The 14,137-nt window shown below is 33.6% G+C and overlaps 1 protein-coding gene across 1 annotated transcript; it reads left to right on the plus strand.

Annotated features, from left to right (window-relative positions):
• Nucleotides 1-261: 261 nt before the first annotated feature.
• Nucleotides 262-14,137, plus strand: LOC120344781 (ubiquitin carboxyl-terminal hydrolase 20-like). The gene is made up of 22 exons (XM_039414090.2): nucleotides 262-417; nucleotides 2,106-2,156; nucleotides 2,574-2,636; nucleotides 2,909-3,013; nucleotides 3,292-3,406; nucleotides 4,630-4,747; nucleotides 5,018-5,102; nucleotides 5,265-5,372; nucleotides 5,461-5,610; nucleotides 6,363-6,451; nucleotides 6,836-6,902; nucleotides 7,528-7,663; nucleotides 7,832-7,938; nucleotides 8,317-8,528; nucleotides 8,978-9,082; nucleotides 9,864-9,999; nucleotides 10,396-10,492; nucleotides 10,783-10,909; nucleotides 11,523-11,713; nucleotides 12,042-12,232; nucleotides 12,785-12,947; nucleotides 13,476-14,137. The coding sequence occupies exons 1-22, from the start codon at nucleotides 346-348 to the stop codon at nucleotides 13,808-13,810; spliced, it is 2,823 nt and encodes a 940-aa protein (XP_039270024.2). The 5' UTR covers nucleotides 262-345; the 3' UTR covers nucleotides 13,811-14,137.

The raw sequence follows: 14,137 nt of genomic DNA on the forward strand, positions 1-14,137 counted from the left end.
TCACCAAAATCGCCATATGCGTGTTACGCCATTTTTGTGTCCAAATACCAAAATTCAACCGGAAAATTGACATAATTCTGAATTTTTGTTGAAATTGATTCGTTTTGCTTACAATCTTTATGATTATATCTTTCATCTAAAATCGTCCCCTGCTTTCTTTGCCTCATTTAATCCGGCCTTTACTTTTTTTCTATCAATTTCATATTGCCAATTTTTTTGCTTGTGTGATTTTTGGTTACGCCCATTTCTTCTGCCAACGTTCTGTTCAATAAATGAACTGTAAATTTGTTGCTAGCTTCACAGTGTTGCAGCCACCAGACAAGTGTGTCTCATGACATTTAAACCATGGACAAAGTGTGTCCTCATTTGTCACTTGTGTTGAAAGTGGACAAAGAAGAACTTTTGCTCAAAGCCGAGGTAAGACTGTAAAATGAAAACTGATCAATTGTTGCTGCCATATAGATCCTGATACTGATACTCTGGTACTGCTGTACCGCAGTACCGTACGGGTACCGGTACGGCCCGACTGTCAGACTGTGATGCAGGAATAAAGTTACCAAGCTATATCCCAAAGACTGGAACATACCGGTAGTTGACGAACAGATTAAAGACTACTAGTAAAGATCTCTTAACCTTCAATGCTTGCTTTTTATTCATGGACTTGCATACCTCTGGTGTGGCATTTTGTGATTCTTGGTTGAAATTGAAAGTAGTCTATATTCACACATAAAACTGTAAAATATACAACAGTACAATGCAAAAAAAGTAAAATATCCCGTTATTCGGGAATTAAAAAAAATTTGAATCTACAACACATCTTTGCAATATTTGTGTTGCATTAACATATTCCGGTTTCATTAACATATTCCTGTATTCTTCCCTTTTATGATGTCGAAATAATTCACAATCTGCTCCAAACCCAGAAACCCTCAAAAGTAAGAATTTTATTTGCACTGGCCAACATGTATATACAATTATAGGGTCTTGTGAAGCAAACACCCTTACTTCTTAAATACCCCCAAACACAAATGTGGCGTGAAAATGAATGCCTGAATGCTGTAAGTGCTTGAATATTGCCAAACAAAATTGTGATGTGAAAATACAATCCAAATTTTCATTTTTATTCTAAAAATAAAAGTCCGTCTTGCTCGGACACAATACGCTAAACACATGCAGTACGACACACTATACAAAACGGGTGACATTGTCCCGTTTCAAAGAAACCCATTTTACAGATGATCGGACAGCCCTCCTTTGGGAGTCGTCTGGACATTGTTGTCCCTCAATATCGGTAATAATACAGTATAATGAAGTTACGCAAAATACTACAAAAAAGCGCAATTAAGTAACGTCATCATTGAATTCCTTGGGAAAAGTAATCCGATTTATCGAATGAAAAAAATTTTTACCTTAGCATTCGAGAGTTTTTAGAAAAAAAGGGCAATTTTGGTCATGTGACAGCCGCGATTAATTTAGATTATTATTGAGACAAGCATGGAGTGATATGAAGCATCTGACGTGGTCCCAGACGCCCCTCATTTGTGAGGCACATGGAGCGTTTGTTTTATTGAGCCAAATGGAGGGAAATTCTTGGAATTTGGATAGTGTGCTGTACTCAAACGGGAGGCGGACAACTCGACTCGACAGATAACTTATGAGTCGTCCACCTTTTTGTATTTTCGGCGGTGACGTTGTAAGACAATACGAGTGTAATTTCGATTTTTTTACATCACGTTTTTGTTTGGTGGTATTTGGGCAGTTCAACGTTCATTTCACATCACAATTTTGTTAGGTCTTATTCAAGCAGTTACAGCATTTACTTCACTCTGTCACCAGACCCCAAATATAAGGCAATAAACCATTACATCACTTAAATTGAAGGGACATGTTATGTTCAACTACTACTTCGTTACAATCCGCATTACAGAATTAGGTCTCTAGGCTTTGTCGCAAAGATTTTTGTAAACAAAAAATATTTATATTATGTACCATGACACAAAAAGTGTCAGTATTAAAATTATTTAATTTGAAATAAATGCAAACATAATTAAATTGGTCTTAGCTTTATCTCTATTATTTTTTCAATGAATGATTTTTTTTTCTAGGGACAATGCAGCACATGTGGAAAAAAGGAAAAACTATGGGGCTGTTTGCAGGTAACAGCGCATTAATGACCATAATTTTGCGCCTACTGATAACTGTAAAATTTATTCTCAATCCTCGTCCAAGCATATTGAACTGGATGATACTAAATTGCAGTAGACCAGGGGTGGCCAATTACTTTTCTGACTGGCCAGTTACAGTTAATAGACTTGGTTACTTTTTTAACGTTATATCCATATAAACTGTAGTCATAATTTCTACAGGCACCAGTAGGCCGGATAAAACACCTTTAGTCTTTCTTACTTTGGATTGTTGAACGAATGCTATTGCTGTATTGTATTGCGAACAATTAAAAAACGATTTCAACATTCAGCAAGCGAGCAATTTTCACATGATTACAAATCTGGCTATTTTAATGATCTTAGACACTGTATTTAGCATTATTAAGTTATCTCGTTTACTTTTTTTAGGGAGGTTGTCAATATATTGGTTGTGGAGAATCCATTCACGACCACAGTACCAAACATTATAAGGTAATTATAGATATTTTTGTTTGTGTGTGTTTGACGGTATTTGAATTCCTGAATGATACCGATAACTACTGCCGCAGTAAGCTCATTCACAATTTGTTATGTCTTATTAACCTAGTATTAATTCCATATCAAAATTTAAATAAAAGTTCATTCTACAAATATTTTTTCAGTGTCACACAACTCGCACGATCCTAAGAGTTAGATATATAGATTTCCAATCTCAATTATAACCGAAAAAAAGTTTTCATTTAACCACACTTTTCTATGTACAGAAATTAAAGCATTCAGTCACAGTCAACTTGAATTCGTTCAGAATCTGGTGCTATGCCTGTGAATTGGAAGTTCATCTACCTTCTGCTTTTACATCAACTGAGATGGTATGAAATATTCCATATCAATTTCTTTACATTAGATTGATAGCGTAAACAATGCTTGAACTGGCTTATCAATTGGAATTTATTTGTGTTAATTATTATCCAGGATATGAAATAATTTTTCTGGTACTGCCCAAATCTTGGGTGGTACTGGTATTGTTCTGAGCAATGAAAGATTATTCATATAATAAGATTTAGATTTTTTCATGTTTGGATTGTAGAGAGATAATTCTGGTCAATTAATACAAGACTCAATGTATACAAACTATACTCATTTATAGAAAGCACTGAGAAAAGAAAAGAGGCTTCAATCGCCATCAACAGCTGGTCAGAACACGCCAAAGAAAACACCTGAACATCATAAAAAGGACCACACTCAACAAAGAGCAGAATCTGGTATGAAGAAAAAAAAGTTCAAATTCTAAATAATTTCAAATTTCAGAACAAAGATATTTTAGTCTTTCACAGATTTCTCAATCCAGTGTAATTTTAAAAATATGGATATTCGGAATGAAATATTTTTTTTATTAAGTATGCTCCCCCTGTTATTTGTTCATTCAATTGTGTTGTGATGGTTTTAGATATACCGGTATTACTGTTTAATTTTTTACATTGGTAGTTTTTATCTTTAACCGCTTTGCTTTTTATTGGGTTCTGATATTTTTTCATTATAAATGGAAATTTCAAGGAAATTCAAAATTCATGTAATTTACATAGTATTTTATACCACAAAAATTTATTTTCTTTTTCCGGAACTATCTTTTATTAGATTATATTAGGATGTTTAACCCTTTTCATGCGATTTTTATTTTTTATTAAATATTCGTATTTGCTATGCCGATTTTATGCATTTGTACCCCCACAACTAATCGATCGACTAACGAAAAACTAATGATCCTCTGCTGCCCACTGACGGCTCGTTGGAAAGCTTATTTAAAGAGCTTGCAATTGGCGATTAAAAAAATTTTTTTTTTTAAAAGTGGTGGTCTGAGTCACAAACCGGATAGAAAAAAGGCATTTTTTTTCTTGGGAGTTGAAACTTCAAACCGTGATAAAAATAGAAATATTCGCTGAATCCTTTACTGTTACCGCTTCGTGGTTGGCAAACAATAGCATAATATTGCTGTAGCAATTTCGTGATCTAACTCAAAATACTTTGGTAGATGGAAGGGATAATATGTCTTCTATTACCACCCAAAAAACACCGAAATTTGCATAAATTTCAAAAACACTCCCTCGTTCTGCACAAATAAAATTCCCGTCGTAAACGAAAGCGAGATTTACCGACGCTTATGTTAATCTCGAAGAAGACTTCCTATCAATAAACTAAAACCCGGAAAAACTAGACCAACAGTTTGCGACCGATTGCTAAATAAATCAGTGGGGTATATCAACGTACCCCCGTAATCTAGCGACGTTGGTACGTATACGTGCCCACCGCACAGAAAGGGTTAAGATTAAAACATTGCAAAATATAATCACTTCGTTATGAATGCAGAAATCTTTGTTTGATCTCTGATATCATTGCTGGATTAGTAAGGTTTTACTAATGTTCTATTATTTTGATGACAACTTTGGCAAAAAATCTTTCCTGGTAAACACAAATGAATTATTTTTAGTGTCCACGGAATCCCAGAACATTTATGGAACTATGCAATCCCCACTTGGATTGACAGGTTTAAGAAATATGGGCAATACCTGCTACATGAATTCAGCTCTACAAGCAATATCAAACTGGTATGTAGCCTAGTTCAAATTAAATTAAGTTGAAAATGTATTCTAAATAATTAGCTTATTGTAATACTTATTTGCTATGTTTACTTTACAGATGTTATAGCAAAATTCCTTTTTTGTAACTTAGGTACTTGGCCTAGGACGGTTTTCAGTCATCGTACTCAGTTGCCTGCAACTGCAAGCATCTTACTATTCGTTTATTGACAGTGTACCTATTAAAACAATTTTTATGTCGCTACCATTATGACAATGTATTCAAAATATCATTTTTAGTTCTCCTTTGATCAATTATTTTCTACATGAATTTGATTACCTGGATATCGATGTCAAACCATCGATGGCTCGTAGTTATCGCAAGGTAAGTCGTAATATTTTCACCAGATGTTGGTCTACTAGTTTTAAGTCGAATGCATCAACTCATTCATGAAATAACATTGTCACTCATCGATGTGAGAAATGTTATTATTATACTATCTTATATATTATTGAAAATCATAAAACATCTCGTTTTTTATTATAGCTCATTCATGATATATGGGGCCAAGTTCAACATCAGTGTGTGACACCCACAGGAGTTCATCAGACTTTAAAATCAATCAATCCTTCATTCAGAGGATATCATCAACAGGTAAAAACAATGGCGAAATGTATTTTTAATTGTTGTGTAGATACCTAGGTTTGAAAAAAGTCAGATATATTCTTTGTTTGAATTTTAGGATGCACAGGAATTTTTGAGATGTTTTATGGACCGACTTCATGAAGAACTGAAATACATGATACCAAAATGGACGAACAATCAAGCATCTGTGGATAGAGATGATCTACAAAACTCCATACATACAGGAGATGAACCCATGGAAATTGATGTAAGATTGAGCATTCAGAAATATTAAAAAGATTATTGCTGAATATAATGCTATAGTCTGAATGAAATAGTCACGCATAATGCATTTAAAAAACATTATTTTATAAATTCTGTTCAATGATTGTGAAGTTCTGTAATTTTACTAGTAGCCTCAAACGGTCCATGTCGGGTATGGGATTAGTTATCTATTTCTTTGTTTTCGGAAGCATGGACTTGATGGTGTAACCGTCGTAACCAATCAGCGGTTACGTGAACCATTCTTCGGCGGCGAGGAGTCCAGCAATTCTCTCACTCATAACTATCCCAGCATGGTATTCGAACATGCGAACCCACGCAGGGTAATCAGAGATGCGATGGCTCGGCATGATGCGCCACCCCGCCCAGCCGTTGGATTTTTTTTCAAACAGGATGGGTTAAGTCACGACATGCATTCTCTTGGGGCATGAAATGGAACTATGGGTGGATCGTTTTGCTAAATTGTTGTTCTTGTCACCGTGGAAAACATACTCATCAAGTTTTCAGTACTTTAAAATGCTTGAATCTGCTAGAAGAATTTTATTTTTCCAATATTCCTGTTTGTACCCGATATTGCATACGAATTTTGCTCTCTTATTTAAATTATTGGGAACACCTTAATTCGGTTATATATTCATCAATCTCAACTAAGGCCTTAACGGTATTGATGCAGGACCTTCATTCCTTCAAAAAAAAAAACTGCTGAGCTGATTTAACCTGTTTCTATAACATTTTTAGGAAATAGATCATGTTCCATCACCTTCCACTGAGTCTTCATCTACGGATAGTTTTACCGTTGTCTCTGAACAAGATTTGTCAAATCCACAGTCAGTGTTTTTCAAAATTGTTATTGTGGTTTTGGTTTATTTAGATTCACAAAATACATTTTGAATTTATATTAGTTCGTTTCCTTAAAATCATATCATATTTGGAATGTGTTTTTCTGAAGTTTCAGCTGTTATCTCCCAAAAAAAGTTATCAGCTGTAGTATTCCCCTGCGATAAACTCTTATCAGTTTGCTTTCAATGGGCTTACCAGACAAACAAAAGAGTGTCAAAAGATATTTTTACAAACACACTTCGATTTTGTGGAATCTGTCACCTTGTATGTATTTCCTGATCGTATTGGCATAATATTATGAACAAGAACAGTCTCTTATGGAGATTGGATCAATCAGTAGTGACTTTGTTTACCTGGTCTTATAATTTTAGATCATCAATGACACCAGGTATTTCAGCTGCATCACCTCATACAAGAGTACAAACTGAGACACAAGAAGTGAGCAACTAGACTTTTTGTTTTAAATACAAAAAAAAAGAGTAACTAGGGCTGGGCATTCCGAACCGAGTAGTAAATTATAGGAAACGGTTCAGACGAATGTTTTGAATTGCTGCCATCGTCATTTTTTGTCTGCCAAACCTCGGGGTGAATTCCTCAATATTTTTTTTCATGAAGTATTTATGAAACTCAGTGGACACTGACAGTCTGATTGATGAATTCTATGATTTCAGTAATTCATGTGTCTGGAGGAACCCATTACAATAAAAAGTCTCATACAATTACCTATCTTCCAAGCATTCAAGATCGATTAAAAAATATCCAATTGGATTCTGAAATCATCAGGTACTCGAAAATGCCCAGCCCTACCAGAAACTTGAAAAACAACAACCTCAAAAGTAAACAATGGAAACCATACAAGGGGACCAATCCATGATCTATCCATGTCAACTGCCTCGGATAAGACAAACCAAATTCTTCTATTTCTACATTATTTGAATTTTATGATAGTACTCTTACTAAACAACGATTACAATCTTTGTCTTTGCTATAGTATCTTGTTTTGTCTGAATAAGTTAGAATATGATTTAATACCAAAAAATGATTGTTGTCATACTCCTTCCAGAATTTAACGCAACTTCACGGAAATGATGAATCAGCATCAAAACTAAGTCATGCAAATAAAGATGAATCATCACCATGGCAACAAAGAAATCAAGACTCACATTTCCGTAACTCAAGATCCAACTTGAAATATCACAGTAAGGGCAATTTTTGTTTCAATGTTTGATATGTAGCATGTTTTAATTTTTTTGGATTATTTGAGCATAATAAGTTTTAAGACCCTAGAATTAGATATTTTTTATATCTAACCAGAACTTGGGAATTCCTGTAAATTAGTTGTATTGATTTAATCAAACTCATTTCAGAACCAAAGAAATCAGTGAAAAAATCATCATATAAATATAAGAGCATAATATCTGAGATATTTGATGGAGAATTGCGGAGTTCAGTCCAATGTTTGACATGTGATCAGGTGGGAATGAAACTATATGTGGTATCTTCATTAAATGCTTATCCCTATTTCTCTGTATTTCTGGTGCAATGATGTAATTTTATTATATTTGAGCTTGCTATGAAATCACACCCAGCTCTCTGAGCACCAGACTAATATATGATAATAAACTCATCATGCGTGAGATATATGAGTGTGATGGCTTTGAAGTCGATAACCTATGATTTGAGTCTTAATAATTAAGTTTCTGTTGAAGATTTGTCTTCAGTTATCACCCTTACCATCCCGTAAATTACAATTATGAGAATTTGAAGTATTTAATTCTACTTTATGGAGTTTTAAATGCGCTCCAGGTTCCAGTTTCAATCAAATATTTTATTATTTATACCGCTTATCCAGGTCTCTCATACCAGAGAAACATTCCAAGATCTATCCCTACCAATACCCGGTAAAGATGATCTTATTAGATTGCACGGAACATCAGCGTATTACCCATCGAGTAGTCCCGGTACGTTGGCTGTTGTGCCTGGATTCAAAGGTCCATGTTCGGAAGCAACTAGGACTGAATATATATATAATGCTGCATGGAATATGTGGGAATGGGTAAAAAGGTGACTGAACTTAATGTTCTAATAAATAAGACACAGAGGTCACAACTTTTTAATGATTTATAATGGTTGGATGAATAGTTTTATTCAAACTGTGACTTCTGTTTTAATAATGAATGAAAATTATTAAAGTTTCATTCGACAGGCTGATTGCATTTTAATAGAATTTTCCGAACCTTAACTCCCAGCTTTTGAAAATTCTGAATTTGGATTCCAGTGTGTTAAAAGTTTCAACTTCTTGGCCATACTCAGAATACTTCGTAAATATATCACCAGCGCCATCTCCAATACCTGTTTTAATGTCGAGAATAGCGATATCTATTTTCGAATATTTTGATATAGCCTACTACAATCGTAGAAGTTCTAATGTTACTTTCCTAAAAGTTATTATCTGGTATTTACATAGATCGTAGTGTTTTATATGAAAAAAACTAAATTTTGCTTATTTTTAGTTGGTTTTGGGGCCCACAAATAACATTGAACGATTGTCTATCTGCTTTCTTTTCTGCCGACGAATTAAAAGGAGATAATATGTACAGTTGCAATAAATGTAATAAGTAAGTTTAGTTAATAAAAATTAAGTTTTTGCAAGCAGCTCTTTTCATGCTTTGGTGCAATGATGGAAAAAATTTGTTTGAGCTTCAGCTATGAAAACTCACCCAGCTCACTGAGAACCAAAGCAAAGATATTTAAATTGATTTTGAATTCCAAAAGTGAAATGATATATCTTATTTCAGTGTCTATACCTGTTAGCAATATGGGAGGTAAAAATTCAATCTTATTACTGTGTAGTGTATATACCTAATTATATCTTACTGTGAAGAACACATATGTATGGGTATCAACGGTTTAATCAAAATATGTTAGAATAGGATTAGGATTTCATAGTTATTTTGGGTGATATGAATTCTTTCAAGCCGGCTTGATAATCTTGTAAGACAATCTTCATCTAACTACGGACCTAGTTTCTTTATGGCAGTGGTTCCCAAAGTTGGATGGGAGTCTCAATTGATTTTACTGATTGTTTGAACCTAATGGAATTAAAAATCTTCCATTAAAAATAACACTCTAAATACTAAAGTAATCACAAAGAGGGGGATGGATCATGCGAGCTAAAAGCCTCCATGGTCACAACCCATGAAAGGTCGGGAACCACTGGTTTATGTGATTAATTGTGTGGTCGATGTGTTACGTTTACGATTATGCAAATGGTAGGTAAACCACTTTGCAAAAAGTTTCTGGAAAAGCATTAGTAATATTATATTTAGTTTTTTTTTTTATATTTATATTTAGAAAGAAGTTCTAGAGAAATGAGGTAATACAATAATATTTTTTCAGACTTCGTAATGGGATGAAATATTGCAAATTACTGAAAGTTCCAGAAGTTCTTTGTATTCATTTGAAAAGATTCAGACACGAATATTTGATGTCTTATTCTTCAAAAATATCTAGTCCTGTTTCCTTCCCAATCACGGTAAGCTTTATATATACACAATCTGTGACCGATTTCAACATTTTCAATATCAATCTGAAAAGTGGCCATGTCCAAATTAGCATGCAGGGAGACTCAAAACAAGAATACAGGTTATCTATTAGCATCACCCTTAATACAACTTCTTAGTAATAGGAAAAGTCTTAAAAAAGTCATTTTCCCCAAATCTTTAGTTTCAGAAGTAATCAAAATCGCTATTAGCTTACCAGAAAACAAAAACAGCTCTATGCAATGACAAACAAAAGGTAGCCATGGCAACTGCAGTCCCGAAACAAGCCTGACCAGATTGATCTGTTATTCAGCTAAAATGCTATATGGTTGAGCAATTATATGAGATCGCATGAGTTGAGGGTTAAAATTTTGTTGTCTTTTTTATAGGGATTGAATCTTCGCCAATTTCTTGCACAAGATAGTCCATCAACTTGTACAACTTATGACTTATCTTCAGTTATCGTACATCTCGGAAATGCTGGAGGTTTCTTTCTTCAGTTTGTTATTAATAATTTGCTCTTATATTTACACTGATTATTATTAACTTGTTCACAATGCTATCAATAGTATAAAGAAAAAATTCAAATGTTCAATATAAACCGGTTTAGCTTCTAGATTAGCAATTGATTTTCATGAATCGAGGTCACAAGATGTCTATATGTAAAAATATTATCTCTACTCTTGTCAGACGTTTATACGAACGCAAAGAAAACCTGGAATACAAGTTGTCTGCTTATAAACATAACATTACATGTTTTGTTGGTTCGTTTCCAGGTGGTCATTATACATCCTATGCAAAAAATATTGTTGACAATAATTGGTATGAATTTGATGATCAATTTATCACACAAGTTCCAGAATCTACTGTCGCTAATGCAGAAGCCTATGTGCTATTCTACTGGTATGTATCTTCTTACTTTTGTTCATTCTTTCCATGGGAAATAAGTAGCTTGTTACTTACTGGTTTTTATCAACTGCGGTAAAGCCGTTAAGCAAACAATATTAAGTTCTTAACAAATCAAAATTATCCTAAATGTTTTTCATATTTTATTTGTCAAAAAATGAAAGTGAAATACGTAAATGTTAATTCAGCGCCTAGTTTCTTACTTTATTAAAGGTGGTGTATGGATCTGTATACCTTCTACAATTTCTAGGCAATTGCCACTTCAATGAATTACAGCTTTCTTAATCTATACATGTATGGTATTGTAGAATATATTTTATTGTTAAATAATATGACATTATGTGCTGTTTTAATTAGCAGTATACTTCTACTGTGTGGTTACCGTAAGCATGGAATAACCCTGTTAAGATATCATAAAGAAAAATTAAGCGGCAGGTGACAGATCGTGCTAACAGTTAAAGAAATACACTTCCACGGCACTTCTGATTACCCTGCATGGGTTAATTATGTACGCTTGTGGGTGGTTCACGTAACCCCTTGTAACCATAGGATTTTTTTGCTTTGTGTATACTTTCATAAAATTTCATTAAAAATGTTTCTAAACCTACAGTAAGTCAAGTCCAGAAGCGGTTCGTTCAAGAGAGAGAATCATACAACTATCGGAAACGAGTCACATGGATGTTGATGGAAGTTCATCCAACCTTTTACAGTTCCATATTTCAACAAATTGGTTGTATAAGTTCCTGAATTTTGCTGAACCTGGACCTATCGATAACTCCAGTTTTATTTGTCCCCATCTTGGTGAGTTAAATAAAGTACTGAATTTGAATTAATTTTTAAGTTGGTAATAATGATAAAAATATTATCTGTTTTGAACTAGATTTGACCTATGGATGGTCGGGGAAAATCAAAATAACATTTCTCTGCAACTAATGAACTAATCTATTTTGAATAATTCAAAAATGGATATATGTATTATAGGGAGTAATATATGTATAAAAAGTAATCTTTTCTTCACTGGGAATACTCCAGTCATTCTAAACAAATTGTTGTTACTCATTTCATATGTAACCTATTTCATATTATTTTGTGGTGAACAAAATTTTGAACTAATGTTGTTTATGTGCAGATGTTCTTCCTTCTGCTGCTGAGAGTCTGGACAATCTACAAACATTAATTTCCAAAAAAGTTTGGCAAGAGCTGCATGAAAAATTTGGTGGAGGTCCCGCAGTAACAACGTTAAGTATATGCTCAATATGTGAAGAAGAACAAAATGCATTGGAACGCAGAAGAGTTGAGGAGAAGGAAACATTCTTACAAGTAAATACAGTTGTTATTTGCAAGTACACATTGGTGAATAATTTTAACAATACCTGAACTATCTAATTAATTTTAAACATAAAATAAAAGTGATTGTGCCAAAATTATTTTGGAATTTTTTCACGAATTCATGCATCTAGAACAAATAAGTGATTAACTATTCATTCCACTGCCTCACACTGACTGGTAATTGAATGAGAAGCCACAGATCGCCATATCTAATCGTCTTTCCTTTTCCCTCTTCCCCCAAGATAAATATGAAAATCATCCAAGGATAAATTTGAACAGATGAAAATGATATAAATCTTTTTCTGTTTTCTAAAATTTTATAAAATATGTATTTTGCCAATACTCACAATCTTGACTAATTTTAATTATTCAACAATCTAAGTATCGTAACCAATATTAAGTATCACAGCCAGAGAAATTCTTACCTGTACTCGAATTCTGTTTTGTGCATAATTTGGGTTTAAAATATGTTATGTTTGAAACAGTTATTTCAATGTTATTTTTTCTTGTAAATGTAAATCGTCGAGACTTAACCATATTCAGATACAGAGAACAACTGGAGAAATGGATTCCAGTATGTATATCAATCTTGATTGGTTCAGAGAATGGGAGGATTTCTTGAATGGGAAATTTCCTGAACCTCCCGGAGAAGTTGACAATTGGCCGATATGTTACACTAAAGAAGGGAAACATATCCTGAGAAAAAGTGAGTTTATAACGCTGAGGTATCATATGTTAAATACACAACAGCGGAGCTTAAACAATATCCAACTTTTAGTTTTACTACTTCTATCAATTAAAATATATTTGTTTGAAGCATCGGAAGTATCATAGACGATTTTGCTAATACTGAAAACTTTTATTATTATCAGTTGTATTGTATTTGAGTCTCTGGATCTATATGTTCACATTTAAAAATAGTCATCTCTTTGCTTATTGGACCCTTGTTTGATGTGAGGGTGTGAAAAGACTTAAAAAAATCTTCAGGGCAGATACATTATGTTCAAAACTATAGGAATGAATATACAATGAGTACAATTCCTATATTTACTCTTAAATACGGATTGAATGCTGAATATTTTATAAAGGATTATACAATCTGAAATACTGTTGCAATGTATAACCATGGTTCTAGTAGGAAAACAATCCAGGTTGCCCCACTTCATGAAAAAGATTGCTTACTGCACCACTGTTTAAAACAAAATGCAATGAATTGTATAATGTATATTTTAAGATTCTTCTCATGCCCCAATTCCAAAGAAGTCGTGGGATTTCTTGATATCTATCTACGGTGGTGGACCAGAAGTTGTGCAACGATCACGAAAATCGTCAGCTACCAGTCCTAACCGAAGCATCAAGACTTCACCACGCTCTCCTTCGCCTACAGAACACAAAATTCCCCAGAATAATATTCAACAAGAAGATAATGTTGTCCCAACTTCACCGGCGACTGTGAATGAAAATATGGAAGTTACAGAAATAAAATCAGAGATTGTTGAATCACAAACAGTGTGTGATAGCGCACAATATAATATTGAACCACAAACGGCCACTGATAACATGCAATAGAATATTCTATCCTTAAATTAATTTTAATGATAGATTTGGTCTGGTAAGATTCCACAGTAATTCTTGAAGGAAAATCAATATTGTGTTTTATATAGTATATATAATATTATAATATTGTGTTCTATATTGTGTTTATATACAAAGCAGTGCGGATTTCACTCAATTTGTCTGTAACTCGGACGTGCCAGATGGGGTACTGGATAGTAACATTGTGCAGACTTGTCTAAAGATTGAATCTATATTGTGATTGGAAATGGGTATCCCATTGCTCTGAAATAAGTTGGTTTTATTTTAACCAGAATGAAAGTGTTGAACAATGCTATTTTG

Source organism: Styela clava, chromosome 5, assembly GCF_964204865.1.
Source record: "Styela clava chromosome 5, kaStyClav1.hap1.2, whole genome shotgun sequence".
In the NCBI taxonomy this organism is placed as follows: domain Eukaryota; kingdom Metazoa; phylum Chordata; class Ascidiacea; order Stolidobranchia; family Styelidae; genus Styela; species Styela clava.